General features: G+C 34.0%; 2 protein-coding genes across 2 annotated transcripts; both read right to left on the bottom strand.

Moving 5' to 3' along the window:
- Positions 1-3,511: 3,511 nt before the first annotated feature.
- LOC136822033 (uncharacterized) lies at positions 3,512-16,466 on the bottom strand. The gene is made up of 15 exons (XM_067078253.1): positions 16,347-16,466; positions 15,769-15,837; positions 15,508-15,627; positions 15,214-15,271; positions 14,782-14,921; positions 14,350-14,418; positions 14,019-14,100; positions 13,479-13,585; positions 13,152-13,256; positions 12,925-13,012; positions 12,481-12,635; positions 11,144-11,236; positions 10,743-10,901; positions 7,547-7,681; positions 3,512-4,836 (listed from the first exon to the last, which is right to left on the bottom strand). The coding sequence occupies exons 1-14, from the start codon at positions 16,464-16,466 to the stop codon at positions 7,556-7,558; spliced, it is 1,491 nt and encodes a 496-aa protein (XP_066934354.1). The 3' UTR covers positions 3,512-4,836; positions 7,547-7,555.
- LOC136822028 (ras-like GTP-binding protein Rho1) lies at positions 4,002-4,787 on the bottom strand. Its single transcript, XM_067078248.1, has one exon. It carries the CDS (start codon positions 4,785-4,787, stop codon positions 4,002-4,004), a length of 786 nt encoding a protein of 261 aa, XP_066934349.1.
- Positions 16,467-16,882: the final 416 nt, after the last annotated feature.

Raw genomic sequence — 16,882 nt, 5'->3', positions numbered from 1 at the left:
ACGTTAAATGATATTCGGCTGCTGTTACAAAGATATTATGGACATCGAGGTGTAGTAAGAATGTTACCAAAAGATGGATATTCATTGGTTACAAACACAAAAGAAATCAGAGACGAAGAGTTTTTATTTGAAGTTATCGAGAAGAATGCTAGGAATCAAAATAGACCTTTATGTGTATTATTCTAAAATTCTGCAAAAATTGTTATATTAATTACATTTAAGACATTTTCTGTGTTAGATTTTCCACCCCCATAAATTAAGACTATGTTCGCACTTAACAGCTCCGTTAGCAAGCAATTTTATTGGTTAGAAGCGACGTAAAATTCGACATTAACCAATAGAATAGCCTCATTTCGTTTCGAAGCGAAACGGAACCGTAGCCTGTGAACATATGGTCTAATGCCTTCAACTTTATCATACTTGTAAAAACATCTCCAAATGGAGGCGGTAAATTAAGCAAGTGTAAGCATTAAAATTAGCTTGCCAAACATAGACTGATTGTGAAATTTGTATGTTGTCAATATACATCATCACCTCAGGACCTCTTGTCGCAATTTTTGACATGTTTTCAATTAAAGTAAACAGAAAACTGGCCTCACTTACTAAAGCAAACAAAGCTATAAAACGGGTTTAAACTTTCGTTAACGTATAGTTCTAATAAAAGCTTTCTTAATATGATGTTGTATAGAAGAGAAAAGATCAATTTGCTAAACATCACGACACTCTCGTCATAGACGTAATTAGAAAACTAGTTTTTCAAGAGTGGGATAGTTCTCAGAGTGATTACGTAGGAATTGGCATTATTAAGTTTACATTGGTTATTTATTCAATGAGGTTTAATGAGTTTTCTTAGACTTCCTTTGAGCTACTATCGGTTTTGACTCATTCGTAAGAGAATATAATATGTAGGAACAGATCTAAGTATCACGTATCAGAACATTTTTGTCTTTGATTTTTTGATCAAATCATTTATCATTTTTACTTTGATTTTCACATAAAAAATGATGAATAGGTAGCAAAATCAAACTTAGATACTAAGTTAAGATTCTTTTCGAATTTTAACATCAAGCTGAAGTGCTGAAAGATTGTCTTGGTCTCTAGAGTACTCTTTTTCATGAGAATTTTAAGTTTTAAGTAAATTTATTTTTTTTGTAAGTCGCAGGTTTTTTATTCTATCCAAAACCAAGGTACAAGAAATGAAGTCTCGTCTGATTTCAACTCGAAATTCAACTGAAACTCTTATTTTTTTATATAGGTAGTAAATTAAAAAAGGAAGATGAAAAACTATTTGATAATAAACATCGAAGGAAAATATCAATCCATATTTTATTGGTCAGATCTTGAAGGCTCCTTGACAACACTGAAACTGAAGATCCAACAAAGACACAAAATCCCATCGCATTGCCAGGGAATCTTTCACCAAGGCGAGATACTGGAAGAACACACCTGTTATGCATTATATCGTAACCGCATCCAGGAAAACGCCATCGAGTTAGATTTGGTGATCACAGATGTGGCTACTGCAAATCTGAAGAATGATATACACCTTAGACGTATCGAGGTTTGCCAAAAATCAAGTATTCACATTCGAAGTACATTACTTTGGCGATCATTCCTTAAGTTCAAGACAAAAGCTGGTTCAACAGTGTTAGATCTCAAGAAACACATTCAAGATTTGAAAGGGGTTGCTGTTGAGGATACAGTTCTGGTGATCAATTGTAAAACAATTCTGGCTGATGAACAGTTTTTATCAGATTTGTTGTTAGATCAAGGCGTTGAAGATGAACTTGATATCCTCCTGGTGAAAACCAAACAAACGAACAGAAACGTTTTTTATAAAATGCTCGACTTTTTATCCAACGTTGAGATCACTATGCCAGGAACTGAGAAAGACTTTAAAATCATATATCCACTTGAAGAAATTGGTTCTTTGAAAGTTGAAGATGTCAAACATTGGATTGAGCATCAATACAATGTTCCCAGTGAAATGCAAGAATTGATGACTTGTCAGGGGGAAAGTTGCACTCAAATGCTTGATAGAAAAAACTTAATGTTCAATAACGATCCATTATCAGTCCGTTTGTTAGTGTATAATCCACTGAGTACATATAGTTTACCAAAGGAAAGTGGAATTAGAACATTGAAGTCAGTTCATATAACTAACTTTACTGGTGGCTTAACTGGTGGACAATGGATTTATAATTACCAAGGGCATGATAGTGAGATGACCATTGAAAAGTTTATCGAGTACAATTTAGGAATCCCTCAATATAAACAACGGTTATTTTACCAAGGAAAACGAATTTCAGATCAAGATTTACTTATTTTGCTGAGGTCAGCAAATATCCAAAATAAGGAATCGTTCATACGAATCAAGCTGGCAGTTCAAGTGAATGACAATGAAACCGAACTATTGGCCAAAGTTAAGGATTTAGGATTCAGTCGGTTACGATCTATCCAAATCAAGCATCCAAATACCGAGAAGATATTATTTGAATGCTCACTTGTCAGATGGTACGCGTTTAGATCGACACGAGAGGAATATTATGAACTCTTGTTACGCGTATCTCAAGAATTGAACCTTCCTTTAGCCGACATCGCACTTTCACACAATATTGGTTATGATGAAAAGCAGTTGACAGAATTTAAGTCGAAAATGATCGATGTTTGTCAGTGTGGATATATCATCAGATTTAAAGATGATTTTCAGGAACTCATAATTCAAGGAGATAGAATCGTGGAGAATCTAACATTCACTCTTGTCATTAAACCAAGTTTGGATAGAAGGATGTTGCAATTTTGTAAGGAGCAAGGTCTCGAGTATCAAAGGAATTTAGAAATCAGATTCTTGGCTGGTCAATTTACAATCGATCTCTCTTCAGGTGAAATCAAGACAATAAAGGACCTGAAAAACCATTTATACCAAACCAAAGACATTTTACCACACTTGCAAATCCTACGTTATGAGAATGAGCCACAAGACGAGAATGTTGAGCTTGCTTCATTCTACCATTTGCCAAGTTCAGAATCAGCTCTGTTAATATTGATTGTTAAGGCACCAAAGGCGATGACATTTAAGTTAAGATATCGACCACTTAGCGATGAAGACATTCCAATAACTATGTTGGAATCTGAAACAATCTCAGACCTTAAAGACAGAATCTCAGAGCTAACATCAATTCCAAAACATCAAGTCACAATCAACATCGGAGGTGAATTACAACATTTAAGAGATGGCATGAAATTTTGTCATTGTAAATTTCAAAATGATATTGTGTTGATTAGTAGAGTTGTCAAGATTTTAGTGACCAAAAATGAAGAGATGGTGAGTGAATTTAACTATCGAATAAGAGGCAATGCTCAAGAAACTGTAAATGTTTTACTGGAGAATTTACAAAGAGAACATGGAAACAAAGGCACTGTAAGCCTAGTGATTAACAAAGAAGGAACAGTTACCTTAAACACTTTACTAAGTGATATTGGTGAAGAGGGACTTGAATTTGTTATCAAATGTAGCGCAACCAAAAGGTTGGTCAATTATGTTCGACTGGTCTGGTTTGCTTAGATTAATATATAGAAAATATGTATGTACATCTATCTTAATTTGTATAATATTTTCAAACAATTATAATCGCGTGAGACATAAATGACCATTTATAATGAACATTACAAAATATTTTAAGAGCAATGACAACTTATAAAGAAAATTGAAAATAATTGAATTAGGTGTTAAGCATTTCCTGATTGCGTGCTATTAATGGTTCTGGTGAAAGAGTATAGGTATGCGTTGCCAATTATAAAATCCTTCGAAAAAGATAATTCGGCTGTGATTTATTATGCAAAAAAACGTACTAACATCATCTTTAGATGATATCATATCAAAGCTAAAAAGTTGTTAAGATTTTATCTTTGATAAAATATCACATTAACTGACGGCTGACTCATTGTAAATTGCAATTTCTTAAAGCCAAAAAACCACTGATTTCATAAATTAATTTCAATCAATTGGTGATTTCTCTAGCCTCTTTGTCTTTCTTAAATTCCTCTTTCGTCACGTCATCAGGTGTATAAGCTTTATTATTATGATTGTCCGAAACGTTTGGAGAAGCTGTCCGAGAGCGTGTCACGCTCATAGTTACAGCACTGGTCAACGTTCTTTTTAAATCATCCAAACCACGTCCATCCTCCGACGAACATTGTACGTACGCAAAAATATTCTCTTCGTTTACAAGTCTTTCTGCTTCACGTTGCGTCGTATCCATTTTACGTACGCGGAACATGGAACTGGCACGACGTCGTAACGGCTCTTTAGCCGGTGTCGGTTTAACGGCGTCCCCTTTCAACCCCACTAAAATAATCGGTACTTCATCAGGACAATAGTAATTCACCTCCGGCAACCATTTGTCCTTTAAATCTTCCAAAGTTTTGTATGAAGTGACGTCAAAACATAGCAATACAGCGTCAGTATCCAGATAGTTCATAGCTCTCATCCGTCCTTCTTCTTCTAACGCCTCAATAAAAATCAAGGTAATTTTCTCTGTTTTAGTCGTTAGTTTCGGTTGGCCGTCTTTGAGACAACGTTTCCGACAACACAAACAACAGCAACAACACAGCAAACATGGTTTCTTACTCTTATCCATACTCGCAATTTCAACGACCGTACTCCGTCGCGCGTATACTTTGTGCGTGGCAGGATCAGTGACGGCTTCTTCGCCAGTGATGGCGTACAGTAATGATGATTTACCACAGCCTTCATCACCGAGAACGTAGATCTTCTTTTCCAGCATTTTGATTTTATGGTATATTTCTTTCCTTTCACAATGTGATGTTCTACATCTAGAAAAGTAAGAAAAAACATGTTTTCTAAGCTTTGTGAATGGTACCACAAGACTTTTGAGCATTGGAAAGGAAAGAAAAAGCCGAAAATTTTACCAAGAAGGTCAAATAAAAGAGGTCAATTTTACAATGGTAAAACCTAGTATGGTATACATGTACAGACTGAGGTTTCAAAAAACACTCTCTCTAAATTCAAGTAGTAAACAAAACATTAGAAACAAGAGCTGACAATCATAAGATGATTGCAACAACGACCAAGTACAAATTGAGTTAAATGATACAAAATAGACGATGCAAACACACTGTAGGTCAATAAACAAAAATCTCAAAAACAGACAAAATTGATTTTTTTCCTTTACAAGTTTGTATATGCAAGGATCAGATTTAAAAGAGTGACAGAATAGAATTTCATTAGATCACAGCATGACAGGGATGATATATAGAAAAATAAATAAAAGCCTCGACCCGGTTTTAAATAGATTGTATGCAAAACAAACCATGACTTATATCACGAAATTAAAAATCATTTAAGTTTTAAACACTACGCACTTCATGTATTCTCGCAGCTCACTGCAGGTTCTGAAAATTTGAAACATTTACATTAAAGGTTTTGTTTTTAAATAAGAGTGATTTCGTTTGCTTACTCATCAATTTTAATGTACAAGCTTTTTGACATTGGATTGACACGGATGTGGAGCAAGATAGGTCAGAAAAAGGGAAAGAAAAGCTTATATCAGCACATAATAACAATAGGCAGACACTGTTCTGATATGAAATATGTGCCTGATATGAAACGGGAACACTTAAAACACTAAAAACCTTTATAGAGGTGCTCAAACTAAAACACAACAGTTAAAAATCTCTTCTTCACAAAATGTTGCTTTATAATGCACTTTACTAGCCATTAAAAAATATCCAACGGTAGGAAAATCCTCAACTAATTCAAAAAAACATTTAAGATTATTGGAGTTCGTGTGAAAAATTAACAGGTACCATTTTTATACAGAGTAAATGAACTTTTTTTGGATTGAATATGCACATCTTCATAAGTAATTTTTTTGTCCAGACTAAACTATATTTTCGACTTAAGCTCAACATGAATTGATCTTAATAAAGGATAGGTAATTGCAATTGACAAATCATTTGAAAGAAGCATGCTGATTAAGGTATGTCATACCAATTAGCGTAATTAGCATCATAAAAATATCTAATGAATCAGCCTCGATTTGACACCTTCTTCTTAATGAAAAATACAAGAAGCTCTCTAATTCTTATTGCCCTTAAATAATACCAAATTCAAATCTACTATTTGAATGAGAACACAAAATACAAATTCAAATATACATTCAACTCACTAATTGGAAGCTCTATTGCTCAAACCTCCTATAATTCGAACTAAAAAATCTGCTCCTTTCAACTGGAATTTTGTATGAAATGCTCTCCATACTACGAATCTTTAATTCGATTAAAAGTTTCCGAATTCTTGAACAATACTTCTCAATCTAATTTCTGAAGCGTAATACTCAAAATTTTCTCATCTGGTTCGAAAAATTCTCTACTAATAAAAAACCACAAATTTCTCAGAAACTCAAAAGTTTGATTTTAACCAGTCGAAATCCCATCGATAGCAAATATCGTTCATCGTTTGCATATACCAGAACTACAAACTATGAAAAAAAATTTTTTTGCTTACGACCACAGCAAGTTCAAACGGAGAATGCCAACTTATTTTCTATTAACGAAAATAAAAATATCATAGAAAGACAAGATAAGACAACAGCCTACCGCACAAACAAAGAAAGAAAGAAAGTAAACCACCCCATACATAGAATATAGGACACCCTATCTTTTCACGAAACTAATCTCCTGACGTCACTCACTGCATGAGCTTGTTATCTGAATACCGGATTATACCATTCAAGAAAAGCCAACTCAATAAAATATGGTATTTTGTTATCGTTCTGGTATTTAGTTCAGTTCAATATAGATGAGATGATGATTGTATCGAGCGACAAAGATATGTCGGAATGATAACACACAGATGTATAATCATAGATAAAAACGTTATCTTTTAATGAATTCTCTCTTCCCATAGTACTTCTCCGTGTGTGTCAGTAAGAACTTAAGACAAAGTACTTTTAATGCAGTGTGAAATGGTATCCTGGCCCTAGTAAGTAAATCTTGATAACCCAAAACAACAGAAGAGCTTGCCCTTGATAATACGCTAGAAGTAAGCTACAAGTATAACACAATACAAAGGAAACTTAACTTTAGAGAAAGAATTCTTCCATAAATTTTGAGCCCTCCGGGACTCGAAGACAGATTTTACTTTGAATCTGTCCAGATCTGTCTCATTTAATTTAACTATTCAACAATCCAATTAGCAGCGACAGAAATCTTTCATCATGAAAAGATTTAAAGGTTTCTCCTTGAGAGGAATTTTACCTTTTTTTATAAGAACAGCTTTATAACAACGCGATGCTAATAAAAACAAAATAAGAACAATCTTAGCCCTAGATTATAGAATTTACCTAAAAATTACTGGCGCTTTACACTATAGACATAATAGCTTGAGCCAAAGCTTACTAATTATTGTAAAAAAGCGTGTGTGCGAAATGTCACGGTAGGAAGAGAGCTCAGAGTTTGTGTCGGATAATTTTCATTACGATCACAACAACTTGTGTTGAAAAATAACCAATTTGTAGTATACCTTCACTGATTACTTTTTGCTTGTTTTTTTCTTTTGTTGTTCATATTCAAGCATTTGTTGTTGATATTTCTTCTTGCTCGGTGTCTTCTTGCTACGGATATCATCGTCAAGACTCTTGTTCTTCATCGCTGCTTCCTGGTTAAGATGAGGCAAGAAAGATCGAGTAGAAAGATATGGGATTCCTTTCAAGTTGTGGGAGGAGTACCAAGTTTTGAGGGTAATGAGTACTTATGACAACCGAAAGCTTTCGGCCATTTCAAAAAAATTGAAAACAGACCTAAAAGGCCATTAAACGCATATAAATAATTCAAACCTTCTCATCTAAAGTATGACAAGTATGACAGTATGACCTAAAACCTAAAATATACCTATCATAATTCGGATTTCAACCCAGGTTTTTCTAGTTCACCCTTTTCCAGAGACGAATACAAGTCATTTTCAATCAGATCCACACTTGATAAACTATCAAACTCGTTAGATAAAAAGGCGAGGTTCGTAAAGAAACATCGACATGCATTCTCATTGTTTTGTTTATCAAAGAGTTGATTCTTGTGACGTCAGACATCGAAAAATTATCATAAGTGGAAGCCGCTACATTGCCGAATCGAACTATTTTCGTCGTTTGTTATTTGTGAAGACGAAAAAAAAATCAAAAAGAAGATGGAGGCGTTACCAAACGAAATTCTACATCAAATCATTCAAAAATTGAATTTAAGAGAAGTATGTGCTTTGGCAATGTGCTGTCGAAGTTTAAGTGAAGCTGCTGGATATACAATGATTTGGTACCGATTGACGCATCAGCATTTCTTGTGCCGTGAAAAATTCAATAAGGAAGTGACATCTTTTATTGAGCGACTTGGAAAAGAACATTCTTGGAAAACCTGCTTCTATTTACTATTCAAGATTCAAAACTTTCGACCGGCTTTCTTTTGGGACGACGCACAGGAGTTAGATTTAAATTGGCAGGGTACTAGAAAACTCAGTACTTCCAAATTTTCTGCGAACCGACGAAAGAGGAGCTCGTTTCAGCTCACTAGTTCAGGCATTGGTGAAGTCCCAAATGACTTTTTCAGCTGCTCAGAAGTTGCTGCTCAACTTGTGCATAGTTTTCTAAGGGAAAGGACTTTAAAAGAGTCTAAAGACGGTTGGCGTTTGACCGAAGAGCAGGTCCAAAGATTATGCTTGCTCTACGGCACAATACATAGTGATTTCAACCTCCCAAAATTCATTAAAGTTTTGTTACAAATCGGCATGGGCCCATATGATGTTGGCTGCGACTATTGTTATTATCCATTGTCGACAAGAACCATCAATCGATTCTATATGTTACGTTATCGACAAGAATTATATCGATATAAACGACATTCGGAAGATTATCGAGTACGCTTCGAAGAAGAATGCGATTCGTTTCTGTCCGATTTGAAGAAAACCCGATTCAAATATGGTTTTTCAGAGGTCTTCCGATCTTCTGAAGACGACGTACAAAGGGCTGTCTTACGAGTGTTGGTATCCATTCTGAAGCACTTTGAATTGTCTGTATCGAGTCTGACAAAGATGACATCGTTCATAGAAAACTGTTTCAAAAGTTATCGTTGGAGTACAGAAACAAATTCTTTACGAAATTGGATTTTGAATCTATTAGATATGGCGAACCAGAAAAAGAGGAGTACTAGATACAAGGAAGCAGAAATTGACCGAAAAAGTATTCGGAAACAACTTTTAGATTCTAATTTCGATGAGCATCATGTCGCATTGAAGATGACTTACCAAGATCAAATGAATTTGACTTCGTATAAACTAAACGAATATATCGATAGCGTTTTACTCGATAAACGACGACAAGACGACGAAATATATCGAGCCCTCGATTTACTAGAAGAAGAGAAACTCGAAGTCCGACGACTTTTACAACTTCAGGAATTCAGCTTACCAAGCTATCTTGTCAAATATTTTGAACAATCACTGATCGTCAATAAAACAAAGAAAGTCCAACGTTTAATTGATATCAGTGAAAAATTACACGAACTGAAGAATTATTTTTCACTGAAAAACCTCATGCAAGCAATCCGTGGAATACTTTCAACCAAGAGTAAGACGAACATGAATTGGGGTGATATAGGCTTCCAATATATGAAGAAGTTTGTTAGTTTAGAAACGTCCGTCAAAGCTGATAATGACTACCTCGAATACCGACGAGAAATGGACGAGTGCCAAGAATTCCACAGGATCCCTTTACTTGTGGTGCATTTGAGAGAAATTCAGGAGGAGCTGAAACGAGCTACTGGAGAGAGAGATGGGTCGAGTGTTGAGAATAATTTACCGGACGGTTGTTGGTATTATTTGGAGCCCAAATCGACGAAGAAGACGCTTGAAATGATTGGAAGTCTATACCATTGTTTCATATGAGCCATCTCTTTTAATCTGGAAATGTAGTCACACTAGGAGGACATTGTCTTACGCTTTTTTCATAGGATCATGAGGGGTTTTGCTATTTTATTTTATCTTATTTACAAGATACTGTAGAGCAATTTGATTGAGATAACGAAAGCGTTCTTATGGGTATTATCAATTAATTTCTGAAATGATGAAATATTCAAGTATTAAATTTTCGAGTCAATTTATTTTACATTAGTGTAAATGTAAATAAAATATTATGATTTATTTTATGAATCTAACTGGTTGACTCAAAAAAACAACTTTGGACGTTTGACGACTCCTGAGACCCAATCTTTTCATATATTTCTTTGTTTGAGAGAGGGTTTCATTCAAGTCTTTTCTGGTGTTAGTGGTTACTGTTCTAATTCCGTGCATGACGTAATATTTGTCCCCGGTACTGTGAAATCAAAGCAGGTCCACTTGTGTATTTCCAGAAATAGTCCGTGCCCCCCTGTTGAGGATATCGGATATCCAGGAGGTTAACAATTTTTGTTCAAAAGTGGATTAAATATCGACAAGGGAGCGGATATCCAGGTGGTAAAGTGTCTTTTCAAGTAAAAAATACGATATCCAGGGGTAAGCATCTTTAAAAGAGAGGATATACAGGGGGTTGGGCATATTTTTAAGAGTGGATAATCCAGGGGGTTCGATACTTTGAAAAATCAATATCCTCAACTTCTGGAAAAGCCCATTCGATGGACCTATTTTTCAAATCTATTTCAAATGTTCTGTAGTAATTAAACGGTACGCTGCAACTTACCTGAATTTTATGAGCAAAGATGACTTGTTTGTTTTGGGTGATGAAAGTGACAATTTCGCCCTCACCAGGAAACTGTTCGGTCGCGCGGCCCGTGCGTCCAGAACGATGTAAATAGTCGGTGGTATTGAATGGACAGTCGTAGTTAATGACAACTGTTATCTAAAAATCCAAATAGAAAGCATTTTGTTAAGACCTCTAAAAACATTTCAATATCGGTTCACAAAATCTGTAATCTATTTCCAGACTTTTTGCCTAATTTTCAATATGATAAACAATCGAAGTAAAGGGTCAAAGAAAGTCAGTAGTGAACGGTCTGGTAGAATTTTTTTGCGTCTCTCTAATTTGAACGTCTCCTTAACTGGAACAAGTTATATGGTCCCTTCATTTGACAATGCCCTTACTTCACTTGAGTCCAAGCCTCTTGAAGCAACATCAGTGCAAACCAAAACACGAGTTTCGTTTTTCACAAATTTATCATAATCTTTAGATCGCACCTAAAAACATTTATTAATAGTTGATTTATAACGTAGCCACCTTTCACTCATACAAACAGAGAAAAGGGTAAAGAAATGTCACACTCATATTTGATTGGGTACCTCATGTAACAACCTAGGAACACGACAATCCATTCACTATTGATAACCATAAAGACCGTTCTGCCGGTTTTTCTAAACCTACTTAGGATTTCACGGAATGGGCCTCTCATATGGCGCGCCAAAGCGGAAATAAATACTATCTCTTTAAAACAATACTATCTTCGTTTAAAACATACTATTTTCGATTAAAACATACTATTTTCGTTCAAAAAATACTATTTTCGTTGAAAAAATACTATTTCCGTTTGAAAAAATACTATTCTCGTTTAAAACATACTATCTTCGTTTAAAAACATACTATCTTTTGTAATGATACTATCTTTTTTTAAACAATACTATCTATTTTAAAACGATACTATCTTTTTTAAAACATACTATCTTTTCGAAAACAGTCTGGAAACGAGGTTGGCACGTCTTGCCTCGCTCATTTTAAAGTTTGCATGCATGACCCGCGCATGGTGGGACGGCGGGACCATACTTGCTGGATGGAAAGAACAACATGCTTTATATGGAAATGGCGGAACAGAAAGTCCAAAATGTGGTGAAAACACCACTGTTTTGGTTTTGATCTCAATGTTATGTGGTCATGTCCTTTTTTTCTTCTATTGATTATGGTGTAAATGCCTGAAAATCAGGTCAGATCTTGTAGGGAGCCGGAAGCCATCTTGTTATGTTGGTCCTTCATGTGGGCGGATGAGGCCATATAAAATAAACACGAAAAACCAACGCCCATTACACGCCCCTCAAAATGAAAATTACACAAATTTGAATAATCGAGGCAACCTATATTCGAAAAAAGATAGTATTTTTTAAAAAGATAGTATTTTTTAAACGAAGATAGTATGTTTACAACAAAGATAGTATTGTTTTAAAAAGATAGTATGAAAGATAGTAAAAATAGTATTATTTTTTAAAGATACTATGTTTTAAACGAAAATAGTATTTTTTAAGCATAAAATAGTATGTTTTAAAAAAGATAGTATGTTTTAAACGAAGATAGTATGTTTACAACAAAGATAGTATGTTTTAAACGAAGATAGTATTGTTTTAAAAAGATAGTATTTATTTCCGCTTTGGCGCGCCATACTCTCAGCCGATTCTAAATTTACGCAAACTCGATTTTTTACGAGCAATAGTTTTACCTGGGGATTCATATTTCCATGAAGTTTCGAATGCTCAATGTTTTCTTCTTGTAGTTTGATGGATACAAAATTACACGTTTTTGAATTGTTACAAAAAATGACACACTTTCGAGAAGGCCTTTTCAAAAGGTTTTCCAGCCTTTTGATGACCAAAGCTAAATGAAATGAAATGCCACATAAGTTTTTGCAAGAGATTACGTAAAAATCTACACAAAAAGAAAGAGTTTCACGAAGAATGTTACAGATTGTAATTTTGAATGTAGATCAGTGTAGATTGTAATTTGATTAAATCAGTGTTGTATGTCAAAATTTTAACTGATTTTCATATTACCAAGCTGTAAGCTTGAAAATCTTGATTCCATCTGGCTATTGTTTCATCAAAAAGACTAGGGCTGAATGGAAGAACGATGAAATTTAAATGAGGCTAATTATGAAAATATTTACGTATTTTTTGGTCTTCAGTGGTTTTGTTGAATGAGTGTTTGATATTTGGAAGAACTTTGTGCAGGTTCGATTGGCAGATTTCCAAATCCTAAAGGTTGGAAAATATAAATTTGGTAGTTGTAACAACAAAGGAGATGAAAAATTGTTCAGATAGAATGTATCAATATTTACAGTTCTTTAAATTTGAGATGATGAAGATGAATTCATATTTGAAACAAGTAGTAAACCTTGATGTATCTTTGGTATTTACTGAGAATTCCTTTTGGTGGTAGTGTAGCAGCTGTCAAGATAGCTTGTGTATCATTTCTCGAGTTCAAATTAGATTCTGTGAACTAAAGATATTGATTAGAATATTGACTGTAGAAATCTTTCAAACAGTTTTAAATCTCTTAACTTTGATATTATAGATTTAAAAAATCTTGGAAGAAAGCTTTAAAGAATATTTCTAATAGCTTTGTTCTAGTAACCTGATTATCAATTGTAGGCCTCCAAATTAAAATTATATTTCGAAGGAATTGACTTAACAAGTGTCATAACTGGCAAAAAAATGGTACCTGACAACTCTGCAGAATTTCAGTGGTAACTTTGCGGAAATTTTCATCCATCATCGTATCTGCTTCATCGATCACCAAATATTGAAGATCAGATAACAACAAGCGACCTAGATATATTAGAAAGTATACTAGAAAATATTTTTTTTAGACGATTACTTCTTTTTATTGAAACCAAGGTTATTATTTTTTGATTTCAATATATCTATATGTTGAGAACCACGAAGACCCTCAGGCATCCCGAGTTACAAATGTTTAGAGGTGGTCCATTAGAGCTGGTTTAAGGCTGTCTTTTCGATTAATCCTTTTACTATAGATCAATAACCTATATAGGTTTTGCCAATAGAGTTTGAAATTTATAATAATTTACTAAATGTATTAAAAATTATATGTAACAATGAAAACTTAAGGGCAACCTTTCAATTTTCGGTGATTGGTAAGACTAGACAAATAATTAGAGAAATTTCAATGAACACATATTCCTGATAATAAGTTCAGTATAACCCTTTAGTTGAATACTGAAATATTTGATAATAAACCCACCTCGTTGATGATACTTAAGAATAGTATTTGGTGTACCAACCACTACATCAACGATTCCTTTCAAATAATCCCTAGTCCATTTCTTAAAAGCAGAAGAGATAAGTTGAAATACATATGAAATGAGAAATAATAAACGCTGAATCCTAACACTATCAAAACATTTGGTGAATTTTCATCATGTACATTTGACAGATTTAAGGACCCTTCTCTACATAGGATCTTAATCAAACCATAATATCTTTAGAAACAGTCTTGTTTTCAAGACATTTACATAAAAGGGATGTCAACCAGAACAATAATATTTTTACATAATCTTTAAACATTATTATACCTTTTGATGTTGACCAATTAAACCTAATGATCTGATAGGAGCATGGTGACTGATGGATTTGAATATTTTCTGCAAAAGACAAATAAAACACAGCATTTTAACAACGTTGTTTCTTAAAAAATCAGTGACCAAGAAGAGTTTCGAAATCATTGCCATTCCAAGGGGGGGACAATTTAGTGTAGAATGAAGATAAAATTTCAATGTGATTTTCTCACTTTGAAAATGAATTTTTGAAAGTAAAATATTTAAAGCTCCATACTTGCCAATTTCGTTTAAGCTAGGTTTTAATGGAGTGGAGCAGAGTGGAGTATTAAAGAATTGCAAAAATGGTGCATGCGAAATACCCTTAATTCAAAATAAGAAACAACTTGAAAAAATTATGTATAAATCTTAGGAGTTTTACAAGAGAGACAATATTGACAGTAATTTTACCAGAATTTGAGAAGCTAATTCACGACTTGGTGCTACAACCAGTGCACGTGGTCGACTTAATCGGTTGATGAAGCCATCATCGCTATTATTCTTTAAATGAGATATGATTGGAGCTGCATATACCAATGTCTTACCAGAACCTTTGATTTAAAAAATCAAACACTAAAATATTATATTAAATATCAGAGCAAGCCCTCGTACCTACCTAGAGAGGTAGCTCTTATATAAAGTATTTTCATAGTATGCTTTTATTTGACCTCAAACAACTAATTGAACGAGGGCATTAGACTACATGGTCAGAAATAGAAAAACAAATAACTTTTGGATTTATTCCTTTATTAACTTTATTTTATGAAAATAATAGGGAACTTGAATTTGGACAATTGATTGGTGTAAAATGAAAATGAAAATAAAAGATCATTCTTTTTATACCTGTTTGTGCAGCACAAAATATATTTTTCCTATTATTTATCATGGGAATAGACAGCATCTAAATATAAGAGTGATATTTAAAAAACATCAATTTAAAAAATGTTGGCTTGCTGTCATCCGACGGACCCTCCATCAAAACCTGCTTTTTGATTCACAAACAAACTCCAGGGTATGCAGCCCTACTATAACTACTTCATAATTGAAATTTTAATATCGTGTCTGAATTACACATAAAATTTGAGACTTTTAGGTGTATTGTTTTTTAGAAGAGTAAATAAATGAAGCAAAAGAAACCTGTATAATAGTTGGGTTTACAACTTCAAGACTCCCAAGTCCTTGAATAACATCACTCCTCAGGTTCAATGTTTCAAATGTTCTCAAATCTTTTTCACTGTGATGAATTTTATTTTGATTCTAAAGTTTCAAAAGAAAACGATTGTTCAAAATGATGTGCACCAAAAATCCCACTATAACACACCATACGTAATTGAGATATTGGCTGCTCAATATAATAGAAAATGGTAGAAAAATCATATAAATAAGATATACAAATACCTTTGTTGAAGAAAAGACAATATTTTTGTCCCCTTTTGAAATCCGGTCAACTGGCTTATTAATATCTATCTGAAAATAGAATAAAAAGAGTGAGAAACAAATGAATAGAATATTTCACTAGTTCTTGAATAGAGATTCAAAGGGGTTTATCACATGCATTTATTACAAAGGGGTCGTCCACATAGTACATAAGCACTGAAATCGAATACCCCCTCCCCCTGTACACAAACGTACGCAAATGGCTATACCCCACTGGTAAGTACGTACTTTTTCATTCACCCCCCCCCCCTTCAAGGGGCCCTTGGTTAAAGAAAATTTCGAATTCAAATCGTTTGGTTCGGACCTTTATTTCACACATGAAACTTAATGTTTATTAAGAAACTTTTTCTTTTCCTTGATGCGTAAAAGAAGCGTGAAAGTTGACAGAAAAACAAGTAAAAAAGGGCTATGGAAAAATGTTCTCTGCGTACGTATATGCTCCTCTGATCCCTCCCCCCCCCTTAGTGCGTGCATACTATGTCTCACATCATTGATGCTGGTTACGCAAAACAAACTTGATTCTGAGGAAAAGGTAATACCTTTGGCTTTATTATGTCAACTTTCCTGGCACGTCTTGCCATTCCTCTGATGAATGTTAGGCGTTGCTCATTTGGTAAATATTTCAAATAATTCAAATTGGTTATTACTTTTAAATACATCTAAAAGATAGCAAAGTATTTTTAAAATTCACTAAGGGCTAATCGAAACAATAAATAAATACCTATAAAAATGATAGAAAGATCTTTTGAAATGAGAAAATGTAAAACTTTGATATTCTCTTCCCTTATTAATAGACCTTTCACTAATAAAGATGTCATGTTGAATAACTGTAAAGTGCTAAAGCACTGGGCTCAACTTCCAATTGTAAACACTTTTTAAAACAGAGTGACGAGCTCTCAGGATAATAGAAGGCCGATGTTAACCCAGGGTGATAGGCACTCGAGATTAAGGAAGATCCAATTGTAAACCCAGAGTGATAGGTGTTCGGGATAAGAGAGACCTGATTGTAAACCCAGGGTGATGGGTACTTCTAATTAGGAAAGGCTTGATTGTAAATCCAGATGGATTCTAATCG

The sequence above is a fragment of the Clytia hemisphaerica genome, unplaced genomic scaffold (assembly GCF_902728285.1).
Source record: "Clytia hemisphaerica strain Z4C2 unplaced genomic scaffold, Clytia hemisphaerica genome assembly, whole genome shotgun sequence".
Taxonomy (NCBI): domain Eukaryota; kingdom Metazoa; phylum Cnidaria; class Hydrozoa; order Leptothecata; family Clytiidae; genus Clytia; species Clytia hemisphaerica.
Note: the sequence above shows the minus strand (reverse complement) of the source record. Positions and strands in the feature narration are given on the sequence as shown.

What these genes read in the sequence shown, in the direction of transcription:
- LOC136822028 (XM_067078248.1), bottom strand. Translation starts at nt 4,787, where the DNA reads ATGCTGGAAAAGAAGATCTACGTTCTCGGTGATGAAGGCTGTGGTAAA.
- LOC136822033 (XM_067078253.1), bottom strand. Translation starts at nt 16,466, where the DNA reads ATGTATTTAAAAGTAATAACCAATTTGAATTATTTGAAATATTTACCA. An exon ending in AAATTCTGCAGAGTTGTCAG is followed by an intron (nt 13,257 to 13,478) that starts GTACCATTTTTT and finishes CAATATCTTTAG; the next exon opens with TTCACAGAATCTAATTTGAA. An exon ending in CACTGAAGACCAAAAAATAC is followed by an intron (nt 12,636 to 12,924) that starts GTAAATATTTTC and finishes CATTTCATTTAG; the next exon opens with CTTTGGTCATCAAAAGGCTG.